The 16,130-nt window shown below is 33.9% G+C and overlaps 1 protein-coding gene across 3 annotated transcripts; it reads right to left on the bottom strand.

Annotated features, from left to right (window-relative positions):
• Positions 1-3,435: 3,435 nt before the first annotated feature.
• Positions 3,436-13,511, bottom strand: LOC147405490 (Protein kinase superfamily protein). 3 transcript variants are annotated; one of them, XR_015175976.1, is made up of 12 exons: positions 13,265-13,511; positions 13,061-13,189; positions 12,129-12,323; positions 10,927-10,974; positions 10,720-10,848; positions 9,569-9,693; positions 8,547-8,657; positions 6,720-6,828; positions 6,157-6,275; positions 5,071-5,224; positions 4,786-4,920; positions 3,436-3,777 (listed from the first exon to the last, which is right to left on the bottom strand). XR_015175976.1 is itself a non-coding variant. In XM_086433244.1 (12 exons), the coding sequence occupies exons 1-12, from the start codon at positions 13,421-13,423 to the stop codon at positions 3,713-3,715; spliced, it is 1,488 nt and encodes a 495-aa protein (XP_086289370.1). In that variant the 5' UTR covers positions 13,424-13,511; the 3' UTR covers positions 3,436-3,712. The 3 variants fall into 3 exon arrangements, 2 of the variants coding, with proteins under 2 accessions (XP_086289370.1, XP_086289371.1); XM_086433244.1 differs by having other exon boundaries at positions 4,786-4,930; XM_086433245.1 differs by having other exon boundaries at positions 4,786-4,930; positions 13,078-13,189.
• Between the last annotated feature and the right edge of the window lie 2,619 nt (positions 13,512-16,130).

The following is a 16,130-nucleotide window of genomic DNA, read 5'->3' as shown; positions in this document are numbered from 1 at the left end:
CTGGAGACTGCGCTGTTGTGGCGGTGTACAGGGTACCATTGCTTTATTTCCTCGAGATACAAGAAAAAAAATTATGATTCCCTAGACACTGCCACGTCAGCACAGTGTTGAGTGCAGCATCCAAAGAAGGCAGCTCAGTATTTTTTATTTTATGTTTCTAATTCAAAACATCAAAAGCTTAAAAAAAAAGAATTCAACGTGTTTATGAAGCTAAATCCCACATGGCATATTATTGGATCCATTCACAACCATTGGATTTTTCATTCCTTCTATTAGAGAACTTCTATTGGCACATCAACATTTACTTGTAACAAATCAATTATATATCATACACCAAATAACATTAAAGAGATACCAAAGTCATCTTCTGAGATTTCTTCGAGACTATTTCTTGAAAAAACTCAAGAAATTATTCAAAAGAGAGAAAATGAAGGGAAATGAGAGAAATAGGGAGAGAGAGAAACAAACAAAAAAAAAATTGAGGAATTAGAAATCCTAAATTTTTCGAAAATACATATTTTTTTAGTCAAACAAAAATAATTTTATAAAATATCTTGATTTCAATCCTCTTTGACTGAAGTTCCCTGAAAATTTTAGTCAATAAGAGGGTATTTGGAGGGGAAGACATGTATTGGATAACCATTTTTGTCCTACATGGGTTAGAAGTTTAGGAATGGGCTGATTTTTGGTGATGATGATCTCCTCACCGTAGAGATCATCCTCACCAAAAATCAGCCCATTCCAAAACTTCTAGCCCCATGTTTACAAGTTGAAAAATCGTGGACCGTCCATTTTTTGTAAACATTTTTTATGGGGTTAGAAGTTTTGGAATGGGCTGATTTTTGGTAATGATAATCTCCTCACCGTAGACATCATCCTCACCAAAAATCAGTCCATTCCAAAACTTCTAACCCATGTAGGACAAAAATGGTTGGGCAAAATGTTTCGTGCCGAACATTTCCCATTGGATAATGCTTTTGTAGAAGGAAAAAAAAAAAAGAGGTGCTTTAGTATAAATAAATAAAGATCAGATATCTACACCCAAATCAATTAATTTGAAATGGTTGGTGTGTGATAAATAAATGAAAGTATTCCAAATAGCTCTCTTTAGTATTTTGCGCCCATAGTTTTAAAATTCGCCGAGCATCGTTACTCGATTGGATATCAAAGTGACTTGGCTCCAAACTTGATGGAACTATCTCATTGATTGAATCAGAGCAAAAAAATGCACTGAGTCAACTGAGTTATCTAGCTATATTTAAAAGAGAGTTTCTATTGCCACACCAACTTTTACTAAGAGCACCCCAATTTGTGTGCTAATTCTTTGGGGATTTCATATGAATTTGGGTTCTCTTAGCAAAAGTTGGTGTGGCAATAGAATCTCTCTATTTACGAAAACATGACCAACTTTTGCCAAATTTACAATTCTGGCTCACTGTTCATTTTAATTACGAAAACTTGAACGTTAACGATATTGGAGGTTTTAAATTGACATCTCGGTGGTGTTTCGATACTGTTAACAAGATCGACACTCATGCAAACCAGCGGGTTTGTCCTTTTGGGGAAGAAAACCTTGCCCGTTAACGTTTTGGTAATTAAAATGAAGAGTTAGCAGGAATCGTAATTTCATCAAATTCGACTAACATCAACCATGCAATGGGTATGCATTGATGAAAGATGAAGGATTAGCTTTCTTTTAGCCAAGTGAATTCTTTTGAGTTCTTGATCAGTCAGCATGAAGTGTTGAATGTAAGATATTTGAGGAAACTAAACCTATTTCCACAACAAAGGAAAAAAAAAAAAGGTTTATTTTCATCCAATTCTCAAATTAAAATCCATTGTTAAATGGGCATGAAGTTAAACTGTTGAAGGTGAGATATTGGAGGAAATCAAACCTCTCTTCCACCCAAAAGAGGGCCGAAGGATTTGGTTTCATCCAATTCTAACTTTCAAACCCCACGAATACTCAATAATATTTGGTTGAACCTTTGAAGGTGAGATATTGGAGGAAACCAAAACTTATTCCTCCACCAAGAGAGAGAGAGATGAAGATTTGGTTCCATCCAATTCTCACATTCAAAAACGAACCGTTTAGAGAACTAAAAGCATCAAATTATGGGTGAAGAAGTCATGGCTCTCTCTATTTATAGGACATATCTCCAACCATTTGTACAGGCCAATGTTGTGATATTGGGCAGAAATAATTCGTTTTTTTCTGCTTTCATGTGCTACTCCTGAACATGTCTATTTAATTGAGATCACCGCAATACAGTACAACCTATTGATTCTCTAACAAGATGAAGGGAAAGCATGATATGCTTTGTTTCATTCTAAGGGGAATTTTTTCTAAGAACTTACTTTTTTTTTTTTTTTTGAGTCCTGATAATAGGACTTGCCAGGTGGGACACTCATCGATCCCTGACGTGGACAACTTCGTGAACTATAGATCTGCACACCTCAGGAGACACGGCTCCCTTGGGATACACTTTTTTATGGGGAAGTGCAATTGTGTATCCCAAGATGTACAGATCTACGGTTTCCGAAGTTGTCCACGTCAGGGAGTCGATTGAGTATGCCACTTGGTGAGTCATATTGTCATGATTCTTTGTTTTTTCTTTAATAAATCGAAAAGGCAACCTTATCAATGTTGACTTACAGTCAAGAGGGATAAACTTAATTTTGCATTTTGCTAAGAGTAAAACCTAATAATATCACCAATTTAACAGGCAGATGTTTTTAAAATTATTCTTATTGATAGGAGTGAAACTTGGTTCGAATTGTGGTAGAATTAGAACCAAACTAAAATGAGTCGATTCCACTAAATAAGAATCAAAACTGAACCAATATCCCCATAATTCTGCTTGAAAACAACATATTTTTAATTAAAATAAATTATGAATATGAAATTTTATATAATAAGTCATTAATCGATACATAAAAAAATCTCATTCATTTATCCATAAAATAAAGTCATTAATCTATGGGTCAAAAGTAGTAAGTCGTTATGAGTTCGGTTTTCGATTTGGTTCGATTCTATACAAACCTTGAACCGAATCGCAATTTACAACAAATCAATCCAAAGTCATCGGACCAAGCTGCACACATGGTTATCATGGTCAATCAAGCCTAGAAAACGGCGGAAGAAAAGACCAATCAAAGACACCCCACCCCTTATTTTAGAAATTCTAAGATTTGATCAATATTAAAGACACCCATTTGTTATGAAACTAATGATATCGAGATAGTTGGCCATCCTGAACAAGGTAAGGAGCTTATATTGCCACACCAACTTTTCTATTATAACAGTTCAATTACAAAATTATATATAACATACTAGATAAGGGCATTGACACATCCCCCACCCCCCTCTCTCTCTCTCATACGATTCCTCCATTGTTTTTCTTCCCCTTTGACATAAGCTCTACTTTTAATCAAATCAAAATAAACACAAGCTCGACTACAATATCGCTGTGCCAAGACATCTAAATTCATATATCAAATGAATGAACAATTTAGCCGACTTACAGAGTAGCCTCAGCTCAAATGGGTGACACCAAGTTTCACCAATAAATACAATGAAGAATAACCCCACGCACACAAACACAAAGTAAATCAAGGGATTTGGATTAGTGGAGCGAAATTGGGAGTCCTGATCAGTATATCTTGGGCGAAGGTGGAGGGCTGAAAACATCTATTCATCGTTGAATGCCAATCACTCTCTGCGAAGTATTCTTTTAAAGTAGCCGCGCTTATGTTCCTTTTGCTGGAGTTCCTTACCTGAAATATTATCATAAAGTGACGATCATGATGATATCATAAAAGCAAAAAAATAATAAAGTTGAAGAGGTATTATTAAAAATCTTAGAAGTTAAGAGAGTAAAAGAGGAAAAATAATAAAGTTTGAGAGATATTATTAAGAAAGGGGGAGAAGAAAAAAGACAAATAAGACAAATAATAAAGTTTGCTCATCCTTGAGATTAAGAGGGTAAAAGCAAAAAATAATAAGTTGAAGAGGTATTATTAAAAATCTTAGAAGTTAAGTAAGTAAAAGAGGAAAAATAAAGTTTGAGAGGTATTATTAAGAGAGGGAGAGAAGAAGAAAGACAAATAATAAAGTTTGCTCGTCCTTGCTGCTTTTTTTTTTTTTTAGATTAAGAGGGTAAAAACAAAAAAATAATAAAGTTGAAGAGGTATTATTAAAAATCTTAGAAGTTAAGGGAATAAAAGAGGAAAAATAATAAAGTTGGAGAGATATTAAGAAAGGGGGAGAAGAAGAAAGACAAATAAAGTGGATTAAAGGGGTAAAAGAGGAAAGTAAAGTTAGAAGGTATTATTGAAAAAGAGGGTAAAAGAGGCAAATTGGTAAAAATTGAAGGATATTATTGAAAGAGGGGGGAGAGGAGGAGAGCAAAGACAATAAAGTTAAAAGGGGTGGAGGAAAAGCAATAAAGTGAGTAGTGTGGATCCCACTCCATTGTAACTGGAGTGGGATGTTTATCCATATAGCAGAGTAGGACCCACTGTTGTGTTTTATTATATAGATTTAATGTAACATGGTCATTTTGGTAAAAAAAATCAAAAAATTGCAACCCGCAAATGTATAATCACATTGTATAGTTTTCAAAATTACAAAAGTATCCCTTTTACTAATGTAATCTTCAAAAACCATCCAATCAATATCTTAAATTACAAATAAGTCCTTTTGATAAATGTGTATTTGCACATGCCACCTAGTATCTGTAATTTAAGAGAGATTATATGTGATAGAGGAGTTAAGACAGGAACCTTTTAGTCTCCCAGCGACATACAAGGCTTCTTCTGCAATGGGTCTCCATTGCTCTGCACACGAGTAGTGGATACCCATACCAACACTAAGTCCTCTCAACAAATGCACCGTGCGAAGAATGGAAAAAAGCTCCTCTGGAAAAGTCTACGGTAGAATGGAAATATTAGCACTCTTTCGTGTTTCAAGTGCATTAGGGTGAAAAAAAAAAGGTTTAACAATGTAACCACAACCAAGAAAACAAAATGAAGAGTAAAATCAATGTGTGCAAATTAACGTTTTATTACCTGAACAGCAATTTTTTTGATTGAGGAATCTTCGGAAAATGGTTGCAACATTGTTACTCCAGGGGGCAATTTTGTATCAAACATTGTTTGGGCCAATTTAAGCATTTCTTTCTGTTCATCTTCATGTGTGCTCAAGGTTTCTATGCCAAGCTCCCTGTAAAGTTAAGATAGGAAAAAAGAAACACTTCATAGTCAATCCTAGAACATTAAGGGGGCTGCTATTGGCGCCCCAACTTTTACATATTACACCTCAATTTCTTAAATTATTTATCACCCCCTAATTAAATATTAAAATACACCATTGAAACTTTACAAAAGTTTGGTTCAAGTTATTATTTCAAAATTACAAAGCATTATAACACATTGAAACAACTTCAACAGTTGTTTTACAATTAGGATTAGAACCATATAAAATCCTAAAACTAACAAATAGAAATCTTATAAAAAAAATAGAGAAAGAGAGTTTCTATTGGACCCAAATTTTTTATTTGTTCTCAACCGTTGACTTTTTTTCTTTTTTTATAATTTTAATTGGGGTGTAATAAGTAAAAGTTGGGGTGCCAATAGATGGTCCCAACATTAATCCTTGACAAAAATAAAAGTAAAGGATGATAAGGATGGACCATATCTCATGTAGTGAAAAGGATGCCAAATCAATTCTATAACCATATTTTGAAAGACGAAACACAAGATAACTGCTTGATTGTCAAGTAGATCGTGATCTACTAACAAAATAGTGGCATATGGCAAACGTGCAAAGACACAGCCCTTTCAATGGGCTCCACCTAAAGAGTTGTACACAAATGACCCGATTGAAACACCACAACCATATGAACCACCACATGCATCTGGATCATCAAAATACAGTGGGATCTCAAGAAAAGGTCAGCATATCGATTGTTAGAATTATTCAAGCTGGCCAATAGGACCCAGAAAATGTTGGTATGATCCCATGCAAATTTACCACTTGTTTTGTAAAATTGTTGGTAGACCATAACTACAACCCATCCAACCTTAGATTTTCTCTCCTTTGAAGGTCATTTTCTTTGGACCTCATTTGCTAATTTTGAAAATAAACTTCAGTACCTATAACTCTGAACTGCTCTTGTAAGGTCATTATCGGCAATTGCAATGATAAGATTAGCATAGCCGAGCCTCAAGTTGTCGGGGAGATCCTTCACTTGCCCATAGTCTAGCAAGGCAACCTGAAATAGTATAAAACAAAAAAGTTGCACCACAAAAAAATAATAATAAATTCATTCTTTTGGCAGAAATAACATGGTTGATTTTTCTTGAGAGCTTCTATTGCCACACAAACTTTTGTTAATTGCCACCCCAAGATTGTGCTAATTCTTTGATGATTTACATATGAATTAGGATGGCATCAGCAAAAGTTGGTGTGGCAATAGAATCTTTTTTTTTTCTTTTTTTTTCTGTTTTTGCATTGGGCTTTTAGAGTATATTTCATGAGAAGAGGACTGCCTGATCTGATTCAAATGATTGGGTCAAACAATTCCATCTTAACATGAAATAAAAAACACTTGTTATTTTCATAATTGATTATTGGCCTAATGGTCTACCAAAAATATAAAATGCAAAAGATAAGAAGAAAGTGAAATCTATGGTTTTAATCATTAGTACCCACTTACCTCTGAACCCTTACAAATCAAGATATTTCCAGGGTGAGGGTCTGCATGGAAGTAACCGCTTTTCAAGATCATTTGACCATATGCTAGTGTCAAGCTTTTAAGGATGTTCCTGTATTTACAAAAAATTGAGAAGCATATCATGGTCCTCTCATGGTTTGCTCTATGTTCAAAAATAACGGACTAATGAATAAAATATGTTAAACAAAATCAAAGAAAGTCTTATTCAAACAAGCAATACAGTTTCTCAAAGTTATCTCAATTTTAGACAATAAATGATGCTAGCATCAAACTTTGAAGGAGACAATTGAGCTCCAAAAAGTCCTGTTAAATCAAAAGAAAATTCCATTCAAACTAGTGATACAATTACAAATCAAAGCCATAGTTCACTTGGCCAAGTCTAGGAAATGAATATTCTAAACAATAGTTATGTGATGGGAAAAGAGGTTAGCTCTGAGGAGAAATGACTTTATGATGAGAAGAAGAAAAAATAATACAAAATGCATGATAAGAAGGTAAAGAGGGATTTGAGTAGTACAAGTAGAAACTAGTCAGTTTTTTGGGGAACACTCTCATTTGTGTGAATCAAGAAATCAATAGAAACTATAAATAAATAAATAAAATTGCAAGCAATTAGATACAAGAAAACCGTGAATCTTTTAAGTGGATAACCCTTCAACATCAAGGGAAAAACCAAACTTAAGAAATATAGTAGGAAGGTTATTGGTTTTGGGGGGAAAAACTCTCATTTCTACAGATCAAGAAGTAAAAAAAAGAAAATGCAAGCAATTACACAAAAGATAACTGTGAATTTTAAGTGGATAACCATTCAATGTGAAGGAAAAAAACCACAGAACTCTGTTAAGCCCGAAAAGTGTACCCAAAGTGAAGTGCCTCCTTACCATCTAATGCTTCCAAAAAATAAAAATTCCAATGTCAAAATTGTTGGAGAAAAACACATATGTATTCTTGCTAGTGGAGCTCAACTTGGACTACAATCCTTAGTCATCTCTTCTCTTAAAGCAGTGGAGAAGATGAGAGAAAACCCTAAATTCCTCTTGAGTTTTTCAAAGAGATAATAAATATAGCCTCAACGTGGCATGGACACGAGTTTTACCTAAATTGAAGTACTGAATATGGTATGGCACATCAACACCCATTTTTGAAGTATTTCAGATAGCGTAACTGAATCCACTATTTAGGCCCCCTAAAAAAAGAAAATTCCCAAGCTAACAAGCACATTGAGATGGGTTGGATTTGGGATAGATCTAGGAAGAAGTGAAGCTGGATCCAACTTTGTCAGTGTGACCCAGATCTGGATATAACTTGGAATTGAATCCATGACATACAATCCATATTAGACAGTTTGAACCTAACATCCCAGTGAATAACATGGATCAAGTCCACATATACACTACCAACAACCTACCTTTCTTTGTAATACAATTATTATGTTATACTTGATTTGAATCATACGGATGAATCCCTTCAAGCAAATATTTATCATTATATGATCAGATATGAAGTAAATAAATATTATATAAATTTGAAATATTTTTGGATACTCGTATTTTATAACTAGGAAAATGATAAGGTATTGGCTTTAAATCACATCATAATGTGATATGAAACTAGAGCAAGTAAAACCAGTTTTCTTTTTTTTTTTACATGAAGCATGTTCATCTTATCAAGAAAAAGACCAATTTGATTAAAACAAACAAAATCTAAAATAGATAAAATACAGGCAAGTAACAATTATCAAGTGAATAGACAATTAAATTTTTTTTTTTAAAGGAGATTTCATACTCTAGGATAATCTAGGGGGCTTACTGCTTTGCAACCGCTGCAATCTTACCACCTGGATTTATGCCTCTTTTAGCTATTTCATCACCAAGGTTCAGGATTGGGGTACCATTTAAAAACTCCATCACTAAAACTCTCCTGAAAAAACAGAAAAACACTTGATTAGATGACTCAAATAATGCTTCAACATAAGCAATTAATAAGAAATAAGAAATTTATTCACAAGGCAAAACGTAAAAAGCAAGCATAATAAGGCAAAACAATTGAATTAAGCGTTTTAAATTCAATTATCATCAAAGCCTTATCCCAAAAATATGGGGTTGGGGGAGTGAATCATGTTCCTCCATTCTGTCTAAAGTCAAGTTTGTTGTTAGTTTTCAAGTGTGTTCAGATCCACTCTCACTATTTGTCCTTTTTGGTCTTCCTCTCACTTTAGAACCTTCAACTTGCACATTTTCCTAATTGGGGCTGTCAACCTTCCTCATTGCACATGACCAAACCATCTCAATCAACTTTCGCTTAGTCTAACACCTATTGGGGTTACTTTTACATTTTCATAAATACATTGGAACCCTAACCTAATCTATAGCAAAAATATTTGTTGTTGAAATCAAAATTATGTTTCCAAGGGAAGATTTCAAATTGCTTATATCCTGTTCATAGCATCCTAGTGAGAGACGTGCTTCGCAGGAAGCAAGGTAAGGCCTTGCTAAAGTAAGTATCACAAGCACAGCAAATGTTGCAAAACCACATCCACTCAACAGAATTTTGAAGATGGAAATATTGCTTCTTCTTTTTTGTTTCTTTTCCCTTTTTTTTGCTCAACACATTACACAAGACGGACTAACCAAGTGACCAGATAATGTCCATGGCAAGAAAATTTATTTTTATTTGAAGTTTACATATGACATTCACAAATTAGATTATACTCAAACATGTATCACCTAGTCTCATGAGACTGGAACGAATTGTACAAGATTTTTCCTAGAGAAATTTCAAGTAACGGCCATATAAACGGCGATAAGTCTTTCTTTTGTGGCATAATATACCTAGTCACCATGTCCCGCATCACACGAGGCACCAAAACAGGCGCCTTTTTGTTGTTCACCCGCAAAAAATGTTGAATTCTTTCCATAGCTTCTGCCTCCCTCAAAAAGTCAAATTCATATCCAATCTTGAGCACAACACACCCAAACAGAAAAAGCAAGAGCATTATTATTCAGTATTAAAGGATCTTAACAAGACCTATGTGAAAAAGAATTAGATAAATTACTAAATCTAGGTCATTTGAGTCTCATGATAGAATAAAGAAAATGATAATGAAAAAGCATATCAGATGACCTACCCAAGAAATCACCCTAAAAATTTCTTAGCCATCTACAAGTAAACCACCTAAAGAGTTCCAATTTCCAATAGAATTTTAATCAGAGTTAAGCGTGAGGGACACCACAATCATTTTTTGGATAAAGTTCATCACCTTCATCATGACAAGAGATCCATAGATGTTATGAACTCTAAACATTGGACAATGGATATTGATTCACAATATTCATACATTTGCTTGTTCATTTTGATATATAAGTAAACAGGCTTAATGCCACATCAGCTTTAGGGAAATCTCAACTGATCATAGCACTGGTTTAGAGAGCAATGCTGGAATTGAGAATCATACTTGAGTGGTTAGGGTGTAAGGTAAAAGAATGTTGAGACCATAAAATAAGTTAGGGATCACTTAGCGAAGCCTTGTTAGAACAATTGGAGGTCGATTAAGCCAATCAAAATAAAGTCGGTCTCATCAAATGCGGACAAAAATCAAATGGGTTAAACAAATATCATGTAATTTTGGCAGCGACTAAAGTCACATGTGACTTGTAATGTTGTCAGTGATCACTTGCACCAAATGTACCAAATGGGGACGAGGCTTTGTTGTTGATGATAGTTATGAAAATAATTCATTCTGCTGAACCCATATATTTGGGAAAAGGATAACTCCTATAAAGCTCATGACCTCTTTAGTATGTATTAATTAGTCAGGTTAGACTGACAAAAGCTATTCAGCATCCAAAAACAAGTTCAAGTTCCAAACCCACGACCTCAAAGATGCTTTCCAAATGTATCAAACCAGAATCCCAAGTTCCAACCATGAAAACATGAAGGTAATGATGTTAACCACGAATACTAGGAAAGAAATAATATGCACCTGCTTTTCCATTTCTCTAGTTACAGAGTACAGGTCGAATTGAATATCGAATTTTTGCAAATATAAAGCAACAGCTTGCACATTGTGGATATCAGTAATCATCAAATCCTGAACTCCAGGATGTTGCACCTGAAAATGCACATGGAAGTCAAAAAAGTCATAAATGCAATCCAGCTGCAAAGATAAAATATTCCTAGTCTACCCTACCTTGACAGCAACATCACCCTTTTCACCTCTGAGTCTAGCTCGATGAACCTATAATCAAACATGAAAACAGATATGAGGAATTACATTTACAAGCACAATAATTGTATCTCAGATAAATATTGCAGCACTATAATACCCTCACTTGGCCAACCAAATCTTTGTGATAAGACCTAGATGATGATGATTGTAATACAACAATTACCTTAGATGAAAAGTGTTAACAACCAACTACTCTAAAAGACTGAGCTGTTGGAGGGGGAGAACTATGAATATAAGAGGGTCATGGGGCTTAACTCAGGTATGAGTATGACATACCTGAGCGTGGAGGAAAATATACACTCAACACTCCCCCTCACCCATAAGGGTGGAAAGAATCAAACCCGTGATCTAAACGAACCTAGCGCTCTGATACCATTTTAACCAACTACTCCAAAAGACCGATCTATTGGAGAAGGGGAGAACTATGAATATAAGAGGGTCATGAAGCTTAAATGGGGTATACACACCTGATATTGGAGAAAAATATACACTCAAACAAAAAAGGAAATAGACCCACCATCTACATAATGAACTATTTGATGCAGTGTTTTCGACAAAGACTGGACCAGATGATTGAACTGGTAAATTGGCAAACGGGTTTGATACATAATCAATTGTCCATCCCATTTTATAGACAGATGAACTGGTTCGATCCTCAATATTCCTATTTTTAAGATGCTTGTCATCATCCAAAAATTGACCACAGTTCCTTACATTGTTCTCATTGCAAATATTGGATTTCTATCCTAAATATTCACATTTCTCGAATTTAAACAAATGAGAATTTTCATTCTATTTTTTTGGAATGAGTTGAAGAAGTGAGCATTATTGAGGGAGGGGAAGCAATAAATTGGGGTGGGTTTATCAGAACCAATGCTACGAGCTTCGGGAATTTAATGGGATCTTCAAAAAGGTGATCATTTTGAGATGATTTTTTTTTATTGATGGGTAAGCTGGACTTGAACCCACAACCTCAAAGTTGCTTTGCGATGTGTTAAACCAACTGAACTATGGGTCTAAGCCCAGTGTTGGGATGAATTTGACCGGTCCAATGGCAAAAAGGAGATTCATTTAAAAATTATTTTGGTGCCACTTTAGTCTCTAGGTTCTCAAATTTGAGTCATCGTAATTTATAGTTCGACAGAGTCAAAAAAGAGACGAACCTGTGCAATTGAAGCTGATCCAAGAGGTTCCACATCAAATCTTTCAAAAATGTCATCAACGCTTCGACCCAACTCCCTCTCTAGCACTAGCTGGACCGTTTCAAAAGGGGTTGCGGGTGCTTTATCGCATAAGGTAACAAGCCTTCTCACCCATGCAGCTGGGGCCAAATCAGGCTTCCCCACAATTTGAGCAATCTGATTCAAATTCCATCATTTAAACTATCAAAATCAATCAAATTTTTACCATCTAGGAAGAAAATTAGAGATACCCATACTCCACAAGAGTCTACCCCCTCCCAGACCCAAATTTCAAGGAGAGTTCAAAGAGTCCAAAACTGCATCTTTTTGAACAAAAACAACCAATTCTTTGAAATTTTAGCACAGTAACAAAATTCGAAGTCAGTAATTATTGGTGGGATTCAATTCAGATAAATTCGGAAAATTTTCGAGGAATATACAAATTATGTTTTTGTGTTTCTTAACAAAATCCTTCATCTTTGACCTCCATAAAAACCCCTTATTGTTCTTGAGATATGAATATTGAAAAATTAAAATATTGAGGTTGAAAGGTAGAAATGTTACTGTATTCCTAATTGATAAATCATCAATTAATTCATTGATTCATCGATTTAATCGAATAGCCCTTAATCGGTGAATTTTACGAAATTTTTGAGAAAGTATGAAGAAAATTTCTGACTATGATCAAAAGCAAAAAAAATATGAAACCCTGAAAAAATAAATCCGTGAGAGGTATCCGAAAATGCTTGTTTTTCAATCAGAATCCATACAAGAAACCAAACCCATTGGAGACAAGTTTTTGTAAGTAACCCAAAACGTAAGTTTGCAACAGAAATTGAGCCACTCAGAGATAAAATATAAAAAAGGAGAGAGAGAGAGAGAGAACCCAAATGAGAGAAATTGAAATTTAATACCTTGAGAAAAAACCCACCAAGGTCAGCACACAATGAGTATAGCTTCTCAGCTGCAATTTCGTGTTGTCTTTCCCACATTTCCTCCTGTTTCTTTGCATCTTTCACGAAATTCACTCGAAACTGGAAAACCTGACAAACCCCACCACCACATATAAAGAAATCAAATATTACTGAAATCCCACAACAGAGAGAGAGAGAGAGGACCTTGTAACCAGTATAGATATCAGCAGCTCGAACCCAGAAATGTAAGGACCTTTCCCAAGGTCTGAAGTGGGTTGAGAGCTTTTCCCGGAAATCTTGAAATGGGAAAGAAGGCATTTTGGGTGTTTGTAATGTGCTTTCAATCAGAAATTCGAAACTCATGATGATGTTTTGCTTGTTTTAGTTTTTGATTTTGGAATGGTGATCACTCGTCCAACAGTCTACAGCTTATCAACAAAGAAAAAAAAAAAGGAGGGAGAGAAACCGAGGTGAAGAGTTTTGGGCTTTTGAGGGATTTATGATTTAAGGCTCGTGTGAGAGGCACCACCACGAATTTTTTTGGGGTCCCCCACATTTTTGAAAGAGATTTTCTAATCACACCAACCAATTTTGTTAATGCCACCCCAATTCATGTGTAAATCGCCATATAATTAACACACATTTGAAGTGGCATTAGCAAAAGTTGGTGTGGCAATAGAAACTCTCTTTCGAAAAATATAAATTTAAAAAAAAAATTTACTAGCACCTTTCCTATTATCCCTTCTTCTCGATAACCAAAAGTTGGTGTGTCGATAGTAAATACCACTGAAGATCATCACATTTTTGTCTTTGATATTTGTATTGAGCTTTCAATAAGATATTCAAAACTCATAAGATGTTTTGTAGTGTATTTATTTTGGAATGGTAATCATTTGTATGAAACTACGCAAAAATTGAAATTTTTGATGGGCAAGACCCATAAATTTTAGAAGTTGAATTTCGATAGCTTAGGACTATTGAATTTTTTTTTATTCTTCATATTCAACAGTTTAGAGCCTTCAAATTTCTCCTATCCTCCATTAATTTGATAATTTCAATCCGTTGTAAAAAAAAAATTTGACGCCTTAATCCATTGAATATGTGCATTTTTAACCTTGCGCAATGGATTGCTAGTTATCACAAAAAAGGAGGGAAAGAAAACATATGTAGTTGAATGGGGCCAAATGTATAATAAAAGTTCAACAGATTACTTTGATTTGCCAACTAATGATACCACACTGGTTTGAGTAATTGACATTGTACTTGAATGGGATCAAATGTATAATAAGAGCTCAACTACCTGATCAAGAAGATGTCATATGTAGTTGATAGATTTCATGTTTCAGTTGGACTCATAAATTAAAGCTCCACTTGTATTTAATAAAAGAATTTCATCAAAAAATAATGATTTTCTAACTAGAAAGTCTTCACTCGATCAATATTTGACTGACGTGTTATGGACACAAAATCATAGATCTATTTTCTCAGGATACACAAATGTACATTTTAAAATATCAGCACTCTTTCATCAAATTCTTCAGAAATATAAATATAATTTAGGGTAAATTACACTTTGATCCCCTTTAATTTGGCATAATTCCTTTTTGACCCCCTAATGTTTTGGTAATTGCATTTACCTCCCCTTTCATTGAGGGGTTAAAATTCAGATGTTATTTTATTATTTTATATTATTTTTAATAAAAAATAAGATTTTAAAACAATAATTAAAATAAAATGCCCCAACCTAAGTATTCATTGAGCTCATTTTTACCAGGCATATTTTTGTTTATAAAAAATGAATAACATTTTAAAAAGGATAAATAGTCTTTATAAAAAGAATTTAACTGTTAGGTTTAGTGGTGCAACTTAATCTGATTCAAACTGAGAACCAAACCAAACTGAGGGCCTTGGCTTGATTTGATTCGTTTTATAATGAACTTTGGCTCGGTTCTGTGTTAACAAAATAGAAAACTGGCCAATTTAGTTTGGTTTTTGGTTCATGCCTTGTACAGAATCGACTCCTTATATAAATAAAATTATAAATAAATATTATTAATCTATTTAATAAACTATATCCATTTATATTTTTTTGATAGATTAATGACATTTTTTTTTTTTTTGATGAATGGGATTAATAACTTTCTTTAATTGATGGAAAAAATATTGACTTCTTTTTTAATGATTTTTTTATATTGATGGATAGATTAATGACTCATTATATGAGATTTCATATTCATATCTATTTATTTTTATTAAAAATATGTTGATTCAAATAGGTTTTTAAGATATTGGCAATCCATAAAACCAAATCGAACTAAAACGATCTTAGCTTGGTTTGGATTGATTTGGTTTTATGGCAATTTGGTTCAATTCCGATTCTCATTCAATGAAACCGACCTAGGTCGGTTTGGTTCGATTCTGATTTGGCCTCAAATCGAATCAAGTTGCACCCCTAATTAGGTTGACAACAATTTGACGAAAGAGGGTAAGTGAACCCCTTAGATAACTATAAGGGAGGTAAGTGCAATTATCAAAATGTTAGGGCCTCAAATTGGAGTTATACCAAACAATAGAGGATCAAAGTATAATTTACTCTATAATTTAATACTATATTTTTAAAGGAGTTTTCCTAGAAAAAATACTTTCCAAAAGTACTATGGGCTAGAAGTACCATAAAAATAATAATATATAATAAAAATAAAAAAAGAGAAGTTAAGAATATCTCAATTGATGTGAATACCAAGAAAGGGACTCTTATGGAATATTATAATCTCTTATGCGTTCAATTGTACATGATTTAGTGGGCTTATCTAATTTAATAGAATTTAGTAAAAATTAATGTGATTAATTTCAGAGTCAAGTCTATCCATGGTTTTAAAATTGGTTTTCGCGTCTCATCTCGTCCATTCCAGATATTGAGTAATTTCTAATGAGTTTTTCAATACATGTGAGACATCTCGTTCAAGAAATGAAAAATTAATGTGGGGTTTGACTCATCCATCCGTGATATCGAGACGATTCGGAAGATACATCTCAATCTCAAACAAGTTTTGAAACCATGAGTCCATCT

This window comes from Akebia trifoliata, chromosome 3 (assembly GCF_017979445.1).
Source record: "Akebia trifoliata isolate Shusen 1 chromosome 3, ASM1797944v1, whole genome shotgun sequence".
NCBI lineage: Eukaryota > Viridiplantae > Streptophyta > Magnoliopsida > Ranunculales > Lardizabalaceae > Akebia > Akebia trifoliata.
The sequence above is the reverse complement of the archived record's forward strand: the minus strand, read 5'-3'. Positions and strand labels throughout refer to the sequence as shown.